The sequence below is a fragment of the Ammodytes marinus genome (genome assembly GCF_949987685.1).
Source record: "Ammodytes marinus genome assembly, chromosome: 14".
In the NCBI taxonomy this organism is placed as follows: domain Eukaryota; kingdom Metazoa; phylum Chordata; class Actinopteri; order Uranoscopiformes; family Ammodytidae; genus Ammodytes; species Ammodytes marinus.
Window position 1 is genome coordinate 13,202,794 of NC_137218.1, and position 15,609 is coordinate 13,218,402.

The 15,609-nt window shown below is 43.5% G+C and overlaps 1 protein-coding gene across 1 annotated transcript in view; it reads left to right on the top strand.

The window, feature by feature from the left end:
• Positions 1 to 6,336: 6,336 nt before the first annotated feature.
• The window catches only part of caln2 (calneuron 2), a gene marked incomplete at its 3' end in the record, with an annotated part of 16,671 nt that continues 7,398 nt past the window's right edge, over positions 6,337 to 15,609 (top strand). The window contains exons 1-3 of the mRNA XM_080041076.1: positions 6,337 to 6,481; positions 9,806 to 9,949; positions 12,164 to 12,276. Of these exons, the coding sequence (XP_079897202.1) occupies positions 6,364 to 6,481; positions 9,806 to 9,949; positions 12,164 to 12,276 (375 nt within the window). The 5' untranslated portion in view covers positions 6,337 to 6,363. The remainder of the gene's footprint in view (positions 6,482 to 9,805; positions 9,950 to 12,163; positions 12,277 to 15,609) is intronic.

Genomic DNA, 15,609 nt, shown 5'->3' on the forward strand with positions numbered 1-15,609 from the left:
GAAATCACACGTCATGCAGGTGAGGTTGTAAGTGAGAGCACGCGGCTCAGCGCTTCACCTTCATTTGTCCTGGCTCTGCTGTAGAAAGTGTCTTCAGTACCATGGACAGCGCCAAACGTGTCAGCGCCCCAGACAATCACAACTTCCACTTCCTAAGCTTGATTCCTATAGGAATTTAAGGGTATGTCCAGCTACTTTGTAGCCCCAGATTTGCCTAATTTTCCATGGAAATATATGTTAAAACCCTTTGTCAGGCTGATTACATACTGAATAGCAGTGCGTATGAGCACAAGCGTGAAACATTCATAAAACTCACTTGTGTTAGGGATTTACTTTTCACTGGTGGTGCCTCGACTCCAAATGACCAGCAGCAGCCTAGCAACGCATCGTACCTTGAGGCGCAAAATGTATTTGCCAATTCTAGTCAGCAGGAGGATCGATTGGCTGGTTAAATAAGTTGATGCCACCACTTTTAATTATAAGAGCTGAGCAACGCGGGCGGCACAGTTCGTTATCCTCAAGGCAGCAATTCAGCTTCAGGCAGCGGGAAACTGGAGCTTCACACACGGACTAATATACAATTAGCGTCGTGGTTGTAAATGGGATAGTAGTGGGGTTTCCTAATCAGAGGCACAGACAGTCTGATGTGGAGATTACAGGAGGGGAGAGAACGATTATTAACAGAGGCATAGGCTTTGGGTGTAGATTGATGGAGCCTTAAGGTCTTGGACGCCGAGGAGGGAGATGAAGCTTTCGGATGGTAGTGGTGTTGGGGGGGGGGGGGGGGGGGGTTAAGTACTGCTGCTGCTGATGTCAATGTCACTTCCCAAGCACCATATTTGGTCATCAATGACTATTAAAGCTGTGAAGAATGGCTAAATGAAAACACACACACACACATACAGATGTTGCGGCTTCCCTGAGACTTTGCAACCATAATTGATAAGAACTTAACACTCCCCCCTCCCAACCACCACCACTTTCTCTCTCTCTCTCTCTCTCTCTCTCTCTCTCTCTCTCTCTCTCAAACACACACACACCTGCGTGGAGAGCAGCTATCGTTCGGCAAGGCTTCGCATATTTCCCGCTCACCTATACACAATCGCACCTCTGCTGCCGTGCCCCCCCCCCCCCCCCCATGAGGCCCCTCCCTCTTTACCACACGGGACCGTTGAATGGGTTAAACACTCCTGTCACCAGGATTAGCCGAGATAAGCGCACCGGGAGATCTTCCCTTCACTTTTTTGGCACATCTGCGCTCAAAGGCACTCTCCTCTCAACCGTGTTCATTCGACAGAGTAGATTGAATCTAAATCGTGAGTTATATAAATATATATATATATATTTTTTATCAAAGGCGACCGTCAGCAGCAGAAGCAGCAGCACCGGTTATCTCAGACCCAGACCCGTGGGCGGCTGGGTTGCGTCCGTCTGGGGGAGCTAATAGGACGAAGATTTGGCACACCTACCAACTGCTTCATCCCAATTGTTCAAGATACGGTGATATGGTGAGAAGAAGTGAGATGTAGAAAAAAGGATGGGAGGCCATTCATGTGGTTCTGGGTTTCAGCTTAAGAGGACACAATCTCCCAGCACCACCACCATTCTACTCCTCGCCTAACCAGTTGATGTTTTTTTATTGGAGAAAAAAAACTGTCTGAAAAGTGTGGTGCTCATTGACGCTGAATGAGTCCATCCCTAGCTGTCAGACGGACTCCTCGAGAGCACAGCAGGACGGATGCAAACAGACTAAACACATCTTGGCAATTCAAAACACCCTCAGCGTCTCCGCCAACGGTGTTGTAACCGAGCTGGGTGAATCTCACACCGGGGGACCAGTCGTTTCACAGGCAGGTAGGCTATATCCCGACAGTTAATGAGTGTGGCACTTCTGGGTTGGTGTGTTAAAGGTGATGGAAGTAATTATACTGCGACTGACCGCCCATGCGTCGGTCCTGCTGATGGGCGCAGAGCCGCGGAGGCGACTGCACCTGTTGTCATCTGTGTGAATGTGCGGAGCGCGCTTTTGCGTGTGTAAACTAAACAGACACCTGTATCTGTTGACATGTCTGGATAAGCTGTATCATTGTTTTGGACAACCTGGAAACATAGTGGTGCCTGTGTCTATTTTCATTCAGTATTTCAATGCATGTTTCAACTGCTCCTAAAAAAATATATTTTTCTAAAGCTGTTTGTGCGAGTCGCGCGCGGTAGTGCGCGCTGTGTGGGTTTGATCGGTGTGATTAGGTGATTATAGCCTATTGGACCATCGCACAAGTGTAATTACTGTGGAATTGTCTCGACACGCAGCGGGATGTAAAGCACTCCATCACACACTATACATCTGGCATTATCAACCGCTCGCCTGTTCACTCTGCTGTAAGCAGCACACATATTGGTCTAGATAAATGGGAGCAGCTGTATTCATTCTCATTGCCAGATGCTCTTAAACTCCACAGTCATAAAGCATGATTGCCAAATCTGTCACCTGCCACAGACACGTTCATCATCCGATACCCTGGAGGAGAACCGCCAGTGGATGTTAAGGGATGAAGGAGGTTAGGGTATAATACATGCGTGTTATTGGGCGAGTATTTTTGGCGTGCGCGCATGAGTGGGTTTTTTTCCCCCGGCCTATTCTCAGACACCCAATTCTCGGTGCGACGAGAGTGACATGTAAGGCCTAGAGGCGTCGTGAGTCCAGCTGTGCTCCTTCCTTCTGCAGAAGAGTGTGGCAAACCAGCATGGGTGTCCAACTCTTTTCCCCTCGGCTTTTAACACCGAAACGAGCGTCGTTTGCGCCACCTGACAGAAGATCAAAGGGCGAACACATCGGGGGAAAGGGGAAACCTTTTTAGAGTACAGGGCCTTGATGGGAAAGTGACAGACAGTAAAGATCAAAGCTGTGTGGAAGCTGCCTGTCTGTGCCCAATGTGACTTCAGTAACAATGTCACATTGAACAAAGAGATTTGTTTCAATTCAATTAATAATTTGTATTATTGGTTTAACTGTAAATCTTATTAAAACCATTCTATTGTCGGTCGCCTGTTGAGGAAGGTCATGCCATTCTTTAATAGTATTGGCCTCTTGTCCATTTAGCTCAGCTTTGTGGTTCATTTGTTAAATTGCAGAGCGAATCCAGCACTGGCGCATCAACTTTTGGTCTCTCATTCTTTTTGGAATGTGAAAGGGGCCTTATTATCTAAAGAACCGGAGAAGACACAAAGAGCTAATTGACATTTCGGTGGCTTGAAGTAAATACAGAATAATTTGTTGTTCTAACTTGAAGTCCACCTGGCCAGCTGACAGATCTCAGGCACAGCAGGGAGTCCTGTGATGAAGTGAAATCGAATAGTTTTGCATGCTTAGATGGTTTAATTGGAGGCTGGAAGCAGTACAAACCTGTTGTTTTTTCACCTGGCAGACTAGGCTTGATTCTGTTTATACTGCTGTCTTGTCAGGGCTTGTGATGGCAGCATTGTGCCTGAGCTGTTGGGGTAAAAAAAATACTTTTTCTGCCATTCTGCTAATGCATTTCTCCCTATTGGGGAAAGGAAAAGAGATGAGGAAACATGATTCTCCTTTCTCCACACTTCCCAGCCTTTGACTCAATCTCAGTTTGCTCCTTTAACCTCGTCCTAGCTAAACCCCTACCGTCAGAGCTTCAATTCATCCCGATCACCTGCTGCAGACTTGAAACTCGTCTCCCAGGGGTGCAGATGACCCCCAGTTCAAACACTGTCAGGCAGCCCACTTTCATTTGCTTCTTTCATCCCCTTTCCACCCCTCCCTCTCTCTCTCTCTCTCCCTCTCTCACCTGTCTGCCCGCATGTCTGTCCTGCTGTCCGCCGGGCGTCTAGGCTTATCAGATGAAGGTTTTCTGCTAAAGCTTACTTGTCAACTCTCATGTCCGTCTCTGTGCGAACAGGCTGTGTTTTTACGAGTAGAAAAAAATAATACACTAATACACATCTAAAAATGTATGGGAGAGAAATAGATAGTCAGTGCAAGCATGGTAGGAAACAAAAAGAGTGAATGTGTATTTTTCGGTCAGGGGAATGCTTCTGAGAGCAGATAGATTGTTAAAATAAATCTTCATATTAATTTCATTGCATATTTCTTATTAATTAGTCCAACGATTAAATAATTGCCGAGTCCTAATTAATTTGAGAAGTTGAAGAATTTAGGGGATTTGTGGCTTTAATGTTTATCCAATTGGACCGTGACTATTTTTATTTTTTGCAATTATTTATTCAGTCCTTTTCCCCCACATAAATGAATTCACTTTATACATACACAACAGAACATGGATGCATCTTACATGTTTTTGCTTCATAAGATAAATAAAAATCTTTCTCGGCAGGTGCACACATTAACCTGTCTTCATTCATGCACAAATCCACCTGTAGGAATTTGCACTCCAAAATACACCTTTTGCGTATGTGTGTACATTAAAAGTTTATATCAACTGTATCAGCAGATACATAAGGACCTGTTTATTGAGCACCCCAGAAGCCATATGAACGTGTTCGCTCAAGTTTACAGTATGCATGTGTACCGGCACACCTGAAAGCATCACCACTAGAAATAAACTACAACATATACTTGTCATATGATAGAGGTGTATTTATGAAAACAGCCAAAGTTGAGATGATTTGTCTCTACCTCTGTCAATTGGTAATGTACATACATTTCATTCAAACCTGTTGTTTTCCCTTACAAAGTGTCCCTATTAAGTGGGACTTGTTGAATGCTAAAGAAAATAAATAAAAAAATGTTTAAAGTCAGCAAACTGTGACACGATGTCAGTCAGTGACACAGCAACAGCTACCTAAAGGTGTCAACAATGGCCACCATGAATTAATGTTGCAGCCAAACCCCTGAGTGTATTACATTGAGCAGTGGTGTGTTTTATTATTGAAGAAGTCCAATTTAGTTTCTGAACATGAAAACGTGCAGGTGCTGCAAGAGTAGAACCAGAGGAGCTTATGGACCGAGGACTACATTTGCTCAGAGCTCACAAACAATGCACAAGCACAGCTTTCTGCGCACACAAACCCACACACTCTCTCTCGCACACTCTGCACTCTCTCACACACATTTTTTGCTGTCTTAGGATTGTCGGAACGACCTGTTACGCCTCTCCGTCTCGGTCCCATTTACACGGCAGGGTGCGGTGGATAAAAGTCAGAACATTCCTGGCTTTCACAGGCAGTGTACTGACTCGAGCACACATACACACACAGCCGCTTTATCACCTGAGGTCCTTTACAGCAGACTCACACATATCCCAAGGCTCTTAACCTTTTTAAACTGTCTTTGTCTTTATGCTCAGTCTGTGTCCTTTTTCTCCCTTGGCTCTGATTAAAAAATCCAGTCCCAAATAACTGAGAGGAGAGGAGAGGAGAGGAGAGGAGAGGAGAGGAGAGGAGAGGAGAGGAGAGGAGAGGAGAGGAGAGGAGAGGAGAGGAGAGGAGAGGAGAGGAGAGGAGAGGAGTTGTTTATACTTTGACTATGTGTCCAGTGACAGCAACATCTCGAGCCCTCCTGACTGGCAGCAGCCTGCTCATGAAACACTCTCGGGATCTCTATCTATTCCTCCCCTTACCGTCTCTCCCTCACTTCCACGCTGTTCAGTTTAGCATGCACTATTGTTGGCAGGAGTATATAACATGAAGCATATCGCCAAAGTGTCAAATATTACAATGGTAAAGCCCTCAGAGAGACTACTGTCATGAATCAAAAGCAGGGAGTGGCTCTAATCAGGCGACAGAAGGCCTGGTGGATGATTGATACCCTGTCCGTCTCTGAGTCTCTCTGTGAAGTTTTGGGTGGCAGTGGTGGGGAGACAGGAAGTCAGGCGATCTGACAACTGTTGTTAGAAGAAACGATAGCGAGTGACAGGACTTTAGTGCCTGTCCTCTGAGGACGAAGTGAGGCTGAACAAAAGAGCAAAGCGGGAGAAAGACAACGAGAGAATGATTGCTAGATAATGCTCTGTCTCTGATCGTACTCTGATGGTATTTATCAGAAAAATAACAGTTGAGTTTTTTTTGTGTGACACCATTGAATTTATAATGTGATTACATAATTTGTCACAGTGATTGTGCCATAAGGAGCTAGCGGTTTCTCCCAGAGAAGAGCGTTTGCCGAGTGAAAGGAACAATGTTACCTCCACAAGAGATTGTCTTTCTAAAAAAGGGTTCATGGACGTCTCTTGCACACAGATGCAAGGTTTATTTAGATATGTGTGTGTGTGTGTGTGTGTGTGTGTGTGTGTGTGTGTGTGTGTGTGTGTGTGTGTGTGTGTGTGTGTGTGTGTGTGTGTGTGTGTGTGTGTGTGTGTTCTCCGCAGGGAAAAGATGCCATTCCACCATGTGCGGGCGGGCTTGCTCTATCCAGACAACTACCTGAGCAGCTCCCTGACGGAGGGCAGCGAAGCCTTCCAGCTCAACAGCATTTCCACAGAAGAGCTGGGAGGTGAGTGTACTGGTACAGAGAGAGGGAGAGGGAGAGAGAGAGAGAGAGAGATAGAGGGGTGGGAGGTGGTGGCTTTGTGTTGGTGTGGGTGCAACGTAGATTGTGAGGCAATTAATGTTTCACAACTGGAACGATACAGTTACAAACGCCCCTATTCCCCCCGAGAAAAGATTTTTTCCATTTAGTCATTATGTCAAAGCTTGACTGGATGCATTGCTTTCCAATTATGGTTCTCCCTAGTTATATAAATCAGTCGCAGGACTCAGATTCCAGCGGTGTCTGACAGGAGTAAAATGTATCTGAACAGGAATGAATTAGGACACCAATGTAACAATATTGATTGTCCTATTCCAAGTTTTTTAATCAATTTTGCACGAAAAACAGCTCTGACGAAGGCCTGCTTTGGTAAATAGACTATATGAAGGTAAATCTGCAGATCGACAACCACCAACACAAGTTATATCCACTATTGAATGTAACCTTTGTGAAACACAAGTGTGCCCTGCTTGTGCTCAATCACAGTTTTGGCTTCAAATTACAGATTATTACCGTTATTACAGGTGGTCTCATTTTCAGTATCAAATTTAAATTAAGTGATATGTAATCTGTCGTAAATCTCCGCTTTTTCAAAAATCGTCTGACTGCTTGTGCTTTTTGCCTCATTGGACAAATTTGAAGCATTTTTCCCAGAGCTTTGGTGGATGCAATCTTACCGTTACTGATGGCCAGAGCTAAGAAAAAAACTCAAGAAGTAACAAACTGCTTTTTTCCTTTCAATTGGCCTGCACTTTCATGAGTTCTATGCCAGACTGACTGCAGGTTGCATTGTATATCATCACATGTGGGTCCTGATTTGAGGCTATCCCATGACATAACCTTGCATGCAGCTGCACAAGTACTTCTCCACTGCAATGAGTGCATATCTGTCTGTGGATTGCTTTGATGGCAACGAAACTGCTTTTCCAAGTGAAACAGGGAGCATGAGACTGTTTTTTTTGTGTTTATACATGTGGCCCTATTGTAGTTTGCTCAAATGAGCTTTGGTGAGCTACTTTGTTGCATAAATCTTTAAATCCAATGTCCCTTGTGCACAATTCAACTCAACCCAGCAGTTCACTCAAAACAGTTGCTTGAGCGCACTGAAAGCAGAGGCGCTACAGTGACTGAAACGTCCTCATCGTCATTACTCCGAATGGCCTCTGTCTGTGTTCTGTTTGTCAAGGGCGGCGAGAAGGGTAAGTTTGGACCTTTTGTAGGGCCATTATATAAATTGAATCCGGACTCTTGACTCCAGGCAATATGATGAGAAGCATTATCCTGGCCCCCGTCAGCCACGGATCCAACTCAACCGATGGGATTGTCTGATGTGGATAAAAAAACATCCGGAGGTTTTTGCTGCCAGCGTTGACGATCTCCTAATCCCACTTCAGAGAAATGCGGAAAGTTCTTCTTGGATCATCTGTTAGCACAGATAGAAAGGCTAGTTAATCGCCCCTGTGTTGGATTTCCCCCTATCCTTTTCTTTGGTATTCAGGCGTTTCATCAATCACAGTGAGAACATGTATTTTCCTGAGGGGGGAAGGGGGACTTCATAATACACACAGGCAGGGCTACACACATAAAACACACACACACACACACACACACACACACACACACACACACACACACACACACACACACACACGCGCATTGCACAATAATACATCAAGGACCAGCCCATTCATATCCTTTCGAAATGTTTCTCTTCACTGTTGGTTGGGCTGCATACAAATACATCTAACTTTGTTTTAGGAGGTCGTACGCTCTCCCGTATTCCCAATTCCCTTGCCTCTGATTCTTTCCCTCTATTTAGTAAGAGAGAAAGGGAGGCAGTGGCACGGTGCTCGAGTTTTGTTATCAGCCGGGGGTTATATTCACAGGCTTATATGGTGGCCACTACTGAACTGGGGGCTCTCACAAAACTGACAAAGCCAAGATGGGCCCAAGAGGCATATCTGAGATGGACTTTAGAGTATTACACAAAGGAAGGAGGGAGCTGTGTTTCAGGACGAGAATATTAATGACAAGCAGCCTTAGAGACAAAAAGAGAGAGATGAACTTCATGTAAAATGTATTGTTTAAGTTAGGAAAAGGTTGAGTCTCTTCAGGAAATTGTGATTTAAAATGTCATCTCGTAGCAGTCTGTTACTCTTTTTAATTGTGATTCTCCAGGTAAAAATTTGCACAAATGCAGAACGCCAGCTGATATGACATGGTCTCCCACCATCCCTGAGGTGTGGTGGTCCATAGTAAAAATGGAGGTCTGGCCTGTGAAAAGATGTCAAATAAAGTATTTTCTGTCTCTGCTGTCTTTATCAAGTCGATTAGATTCGACCACCTCCAACCCTGGCCCCCAACGCTCCGCCTTCCCAACTTCCACCTCCGCTTAGATGGAGCCAAGTGATTGACAGGTAATTAGCCGGAGATTGACCAGGGTATTTTGTAAGAAGGTCCTCAGAGGTTTTAGTAATTGTGCTGCACGAACAGAGATAGACGCCTCGTGAGCTGTGTGCGTTTCCTTCCAATTTCCAGTTAGATGGGAGCGTTTTATGTGGGAGGAGAGCGTCGGAAATGGTGATTGTGCTTGGTGTGATTGGCACAGACCCCGGGGGGTTTGTAAAATACAATATAAGTGTAGAACAATCTAAGGGAGACAAGGTAAGAGAGGAAGGGAGGTAGGGCAGGAGTGTCTGCGTCACTTGGATTAATATGGAAAATATGTGGAAAGGCTTGTTATCAGCACCAGGGAAGCTCCATATACAGACCTGCTAAATGTGTTCTTAATTCATTTCATCGCATGGATTAGTCCATCTCACTGAAACCATCTGATTGAATGGTTGGAAGTGTCTATGAACCTCCACAGTAAGGTTGTGTGTGGTAACCCTCCAAAAATACACACACAGCTGTCAAAACAAAATTATTGTGGTTACAAATCGTATTGGGTCGTATAGTTCTGTTCCGCGGCCACTTTGGTAACTTTTAAGTTAGGGTTAAGCACAAAAGCCTTTTGATCAAATCTGCCTTCAATGTTTTTTTTGGACACTTGTAGGCAGTGCAACGTGGTATAAACACAACAGTGACAATATAACACCTTCTCAGTTGATATGGTGAACAGGCTAGCGAACAAGTGCTTATTTTCCCACCCAGAAGAAATGGAGCAACAATTTGGTCACTGAATGTCATTTTTTAGCTCTGTTTTTGGTTGCTCAGAATCCTTGTCCGGAAACAAAAACTGACCACTGACGGCCATGTACAGTGACGTGTTGTGTGTTTTTCGTGCAGAAATCCGCGAGGCGTTTCGTGTTTTGGATCGGGATGGGAATGGTTTCATCTCCAAACAGGAGCTGGGCATGGCCATGCGTTCCCTGGGTTACATGCCCAGCGAAGTGGAGCTGGCTATCATCATGCAGAGACTGGACATGGACGGTGAGCCACTACATTAGGACACACACTTGGGTGCATGCACAGTGCCCTCACACACACACACATTGCAAACATACAGGCAGAAAAACAAAGTGCAAGTGTGTGGCTATTTAACATATATACTGCATGATTACAATGTGTTTTTATAGCTGTTTTATCTGTATTAAAATTATGCTTGAGTAGGAATATTTTCCTCCCGCAGAAAGCAGGCCATATAAATATTTCCCTGAGTTCAATTTAAAATGTGATGTAAATGAGGAACAATGATAAATTGTGCCAAAAACACGGGACCTCATTGCCCCCCTTTTTTGTTGTTGCTTGAGGCAGAATGAGATTTCGAGTTACAGCACCTTTAAAATGTTCCCACAAAATTGTTTCCAAAGTGCCTTAAGAGCAGCAGGTGGTCAATTGTCAAAAACAAATTCCCCTGTAGACAATAAAGAGAGAACCTGCTTCCTCCTGCTCTGTAGACTCCAGCCCTGCTTGAAGAGTCACAGAGGATTTCAAATGACTCCTAAGCAGGCCCTGCATCACAAACAAGCTACTCAATCTTTCTACTGGCTCTTATCGGCCTACTCTTGATTCAGCTGCTTGTGGTAAATATCAAAGGTCAAAGCCAAAAAGCTTTTTGCTTTTGCCTCCTTGGGTAATCTGAATGGCAAGACCAGCGTTGCCATTTGTTTTAAGGGGAGACAGTATCGCACTTCAAATCCTTTACCTCTGACTTCTATTACCTCGATGATGGCGCTAATAAAGCAATGAAAGCAGTCACAGCTGCACAATTGGTTTAGAAATGTCAGCTTTTAACAGGTGTGCGACAACCTGCACAGTCCTTCAGATGATTAATTCTATGTTGTTAAATCCCTCCTTCAGAATACCTTAATCCACCGATCTCCTGCATTATCATCTTTTTTTTTTTTTTTTTTTTTTTATTATTGAGAAGGGACAGCGCACATTAATAAACATGAGCACCAAAGTTCAACGCGTAAATGTGCCAGATCTAGCCATGCATGCTAATTTTCACCTGTAGTCCCTGTGCTCGTCAGGTTTTTTAGGCAAAATGGTCTTAAAACATGATATTATATTATGTAAATTTGCAGCTGCATTTTTGAGAAATTGCAATCTGGTTTCAGAACAGTACACTACAATAATATTTAATTATATTTATACTGTATGAAAAGGTAAGGCTTCATTTTATGCCTCTGTAATTTACATAGGCATTTCTTAAGTATTTTCAAGATGCTTCAAAGGAAGAACTGTGTTATTTGCCATCAATCATAATAATCATCCTTAAAAGAACAGCTGTCAGGTAGCTATTGAAAATGAAATTCTACACACATGCTGAATTGTGTGCTTATCTGTTGATGAATTGTGTTTGCATGTTTTGCTGTGCACTGACTTAAAGACTGAGCAATTAATTAGAATGAAATAATTGGACGAGCACCAATTGATTACTGTCTCTGTTCCCCCCGTAATTAGTACCACATGATGTAGGTCTTTTAATCACAGACCCGTAGAATAAAGTGTTATCCAGTCACCAACACTTCCCTACAGCAGCACCGGCCCTTGTGCAGATGAATGCAAATGCTTTTTGATAATTATTATAACAATAAACACTCAATAGTACATAAGATAAGACTGTAAACCAAAGGTTATATTAATATGGCCAGTATAGTGAAATAAGTCCATGCAGTAACTTGAGTTTGTGAGACACACTGTCTGGAGATGTTCAATGCGTATTAATTCCACGGGACGCTGACTGTAGATTGCCTTTTCTACCAACTATGTAGCAGTAGAATACATAATGCAAACTCTTACAAGACGTTTCCTTTGAATTTTATTTCGAAAAAATGTCTGAATTAAAAAATAAGAAAAACTCAGATAATAGTTGGCACAGGTTTGCACACCTTATTTAAAAGGTGAATTAGTGCTGGTGATGCATGAGTGTTTGTCACGCATGAGGAAACATCCATCTGTTGATCAGATCCCAGGGCGCTTTTTTCAGCAAAGGAATGAACTTCAGCATAAAATTCCTTATTTTGCTCCTCTTTTCTTTTGCCCCGGTCTGTCTCCCTGTGTGTGTGTGTGCGTGTGTGTGTGTGTGTGTATGTGTGTGTGTGTGTGTGTGTGTGTGTGTGTGTGTGTGTGTGTGTGCGTATGCTTGTGTTCGGGCGTGCGTGTGTGTGTGTGTGTGTCTGCGCGCGTGCCTGCCCGCAGGGGACGGCCAGGTGGACTTTGAGGAGTTCATGACGATACTGGGGCCCAAGCTGCTGTCGAACGACAACAGAGAAGGATTCCTAGGCAGCACCATCGACAACATATTCTGGCAGGTGAAAGACAAAGCTGTAATCTGTCTCTCATCATCATTTATCAGTTGCATCCTCTTTACGCCTCTCCTCTTATGTTCACTGCCTCATTCCTCAATGTGTATTACAGCAGTCACAGCGAGTCTTACATCCTCAAGCAAAGCCCCAGCTTCTGCAGGGACACTGCAGTCACACACATACACACACACACACACACACACACACACACACACACACACACACACACACACACACACACACACACACACACACACACACACATACTTAAAGACCTACTTCACCGGTGGAATTATGAAGGTGTATTGAACTCTGAAATCCTATGTAGTTTAAATGTGCAAACATTTTAGAAATCGGTTCATCCTAGCCTGAGAAATGGCAGAAAGAGTGTTTTATGGTCTCACTGTCTAACCCTAAATTTTCCCATGTGTGACATCACACATGGGAACATGTAGGGTTAGGATTAACCGGACAGCTGGGCCAATGGAAGACTGAGGAAAGACTGAGGGAAGAAAAACCTCATTCATTATATTATAATAGCGATTTTATAATGATAGAACGCCGGTTTTGCATGGGTGAAGTATTCCTTTAAGTAAAAAAAACACATTCTCAGGCCCCACCACCTGCTTCTTCTGTTCTCGGACAAAAGCAGTGACTATTTTTCTTTTGACTCAGGTCCTTAATAGAAAAGAGACTTGCTGATAATTAAGTGTTCCAGACTGTGTGTGTGTGTGTGTGTGTGTGTGTGTGTGTGTGTGTGTGTGTGTGTGTGTGTGTGTGTGTGTGTGTGTGTGTGTGTGTGTGTGTGTTTATCACAGGGTTGCTTAATGTATTAACAAATAAAGATGTTGGGGGATGTGCCCCTGTTGGGGCTTATGTGCTTTCAAGTGTTCAAAAAAGGGGTCCAAAAGATTTTTTTTATTGTTCTGGACAGAATGATTTTTTCTTCTTTTGCTTCTAAAAACCATGGAAAGTGCATACTTTTTAGTGTATGCATGTTTTTTTGTGTGGAGGAGAGGGGGTTACACGCTCCAAGGAAACTTTTCTCTGCTCTCCTTGAGTCAAATGAGAAGAGAAATGTTTAATGGGTGACTCACTGAAATGAAGTGGTGTGCTTGTTTTAGGTTACACACATCTACTGTACGTAGCCATTCTTTATCCTAGATTGCATTGCGCAATCACTTGCAAAAACAGATGCAGATTAAAATATCAAGAACGTGATCTACATGATATAATCAAGATCACGTATTTCTACGTTGTGCAAATTATGAACACCTTTTATAAATGACTGACATGCATCTGTGAAGGACGGATGGAGCAAGACGGACTACAGTGTGTCAGCTAGCAGGTCTAAAAGAGAATAGAAAGGGTGAGCTGGACAATATGTTGAGATGAGGAGGAGGAGGAGAAGAGGGGATGCCCCACATAAAGATGGGCATATTAAGAAAAAACTCACAAAGAGAGCGGTGCTGGGAGAAAATGAAAGGATAGGTACGAGAGATGTATGCAGGTTGCAGACAGTCTGCATCTCGGGGGTGATTTCAATTTTGACATCCCACCAAGAAAGACCAAAAGAAAACAGGAAGAAGAAGGTGATGGAAAAATGAGTGACACAGAGGATGAGAGAAGCAGGAAAAGCAGCAAGGGAGCGAGCAACGAGAGCGAAAGAATATAGGAAGGATAGAGGGGGGATGAAATGGTGGGAGGAAGTGTGTCTCTGAGGACTGTAATAGCAGCGTTTTGTGTATGTCTGTTTATATTTCACAGACGTCAGAGAAAGACAGGAAGAGAGAGAGGCATTGTATTGAGAAAGAAAAGGATGGAGGAGAAAGGTAAATCGTGGTCTGCCATAATGACTCAGTTTTGGTTTGTTCAGATGGTGTCCTTGCACAGTGAGATGCATAAAGTTTGACATCATTCAGGAGACCGGAGTTGGCAAGTTTTATGTGTAATCACATTTCCCCTGTGTGCGTGGATTCAGACGTAGAGTATTTGTTGAATACATTTCTGCATGTCCTTGCGATGTTATGTTCCTTGTTTGACTCGGTGTGCAATTGAAAGATCTGAAAATTCTCTGTTTTTCTTTTTATGTTCTACTGCAGTATGGTCTGAGTTAAACCTCTGGAATATTTAGATGTATGCAAAAAAAAAGACTCCTGACTCAAGTAACCACATTTCTGCTGACAAGTCAGTCTTCCATTGCAAATTACTCTATAGCGCCTAAAGATTTTTATAAAAAGGAATACAAATAAATAAAGCTTGTGAGGCAATGTCATAACAATATTTAAATATCTAAAATATGCTTGCACTCAGTGAGTGCAGGAGAGCGCTCTGCAGAACATTCTATCATTGTGCAATAGCTTCCTGTCTTACATTATATTCATTTGGCAGATGCTTTTTAAGGGGTCTTTAGGAGCTACACACAACACAGACCATCCCGATCTACAACCTCAGTTACTGGGACCACTAACGCCTGGTTTCCACTGAGTGGTGCAGCCTGGTTCGGTGCAACTCAGCATGCTTATATTTGCGTTTCCATGGTCAAAAGTTGAGAAGGGTCCCCAAATAAGCAAGCTGAGCCGCTCCTATTTTTCGGGACCTTTCTGTTGGGGTACTAAACTGTCTGAAAGGGTCCCAAAAGTGTGGAGTTACACAATGCAGTCCGTTGATTGGTCTTTGGGTGCTTTGTACGCCCAACCATTCACCTTGAACTCCTTCCTGATATGTTTTGCAGTAATGTACTTTAACAACAGAGAGAACAGTCATTATTAGTGCCACTGAGGGAGGTCGTGGTTCAGACAAATGTAAACTACCATTACTCATCTCTAGCACTTGAACAACACCAAGTGCTGGGGGGAGTACAGTCTCCGCATGCAGCAGGTGATTATTTCCTTAGTGTGAAAATCAAATGCCTGACTCTTCTAACCTATGAACATGCAGTCTGCACTCATTTGTCTTCAAGTTCTCTACCATTAGCTTACCCACCTAAGTATTTTTGTCATTGAAACCTGGGAAGACGGATGAATGAAGCACAACAAAATAGTCGGCCAGTGACAGGCTTATCGCTGTTGTCTGCTTCTGTTGAGGAGGTAGTCTGGAGTGTTCACACTGAGAAACAGGGATTTCAAATGTTGAGCAAATAAATGCAAAATAAAAAAGGTTAGTGTGTCTCTGTTACATAATAACGGCCATTTGGAGACTGCAGTATGTGTATTGAGTGCAATTATTTTAACACTGTCTGGGACAGAGCATCTTATCTTATCTGGCTGGCAGGTTAGATGGATGGATGGATAGATGGATGGATGGATGGATGGATGGATGGATGGATGGATGGATGGA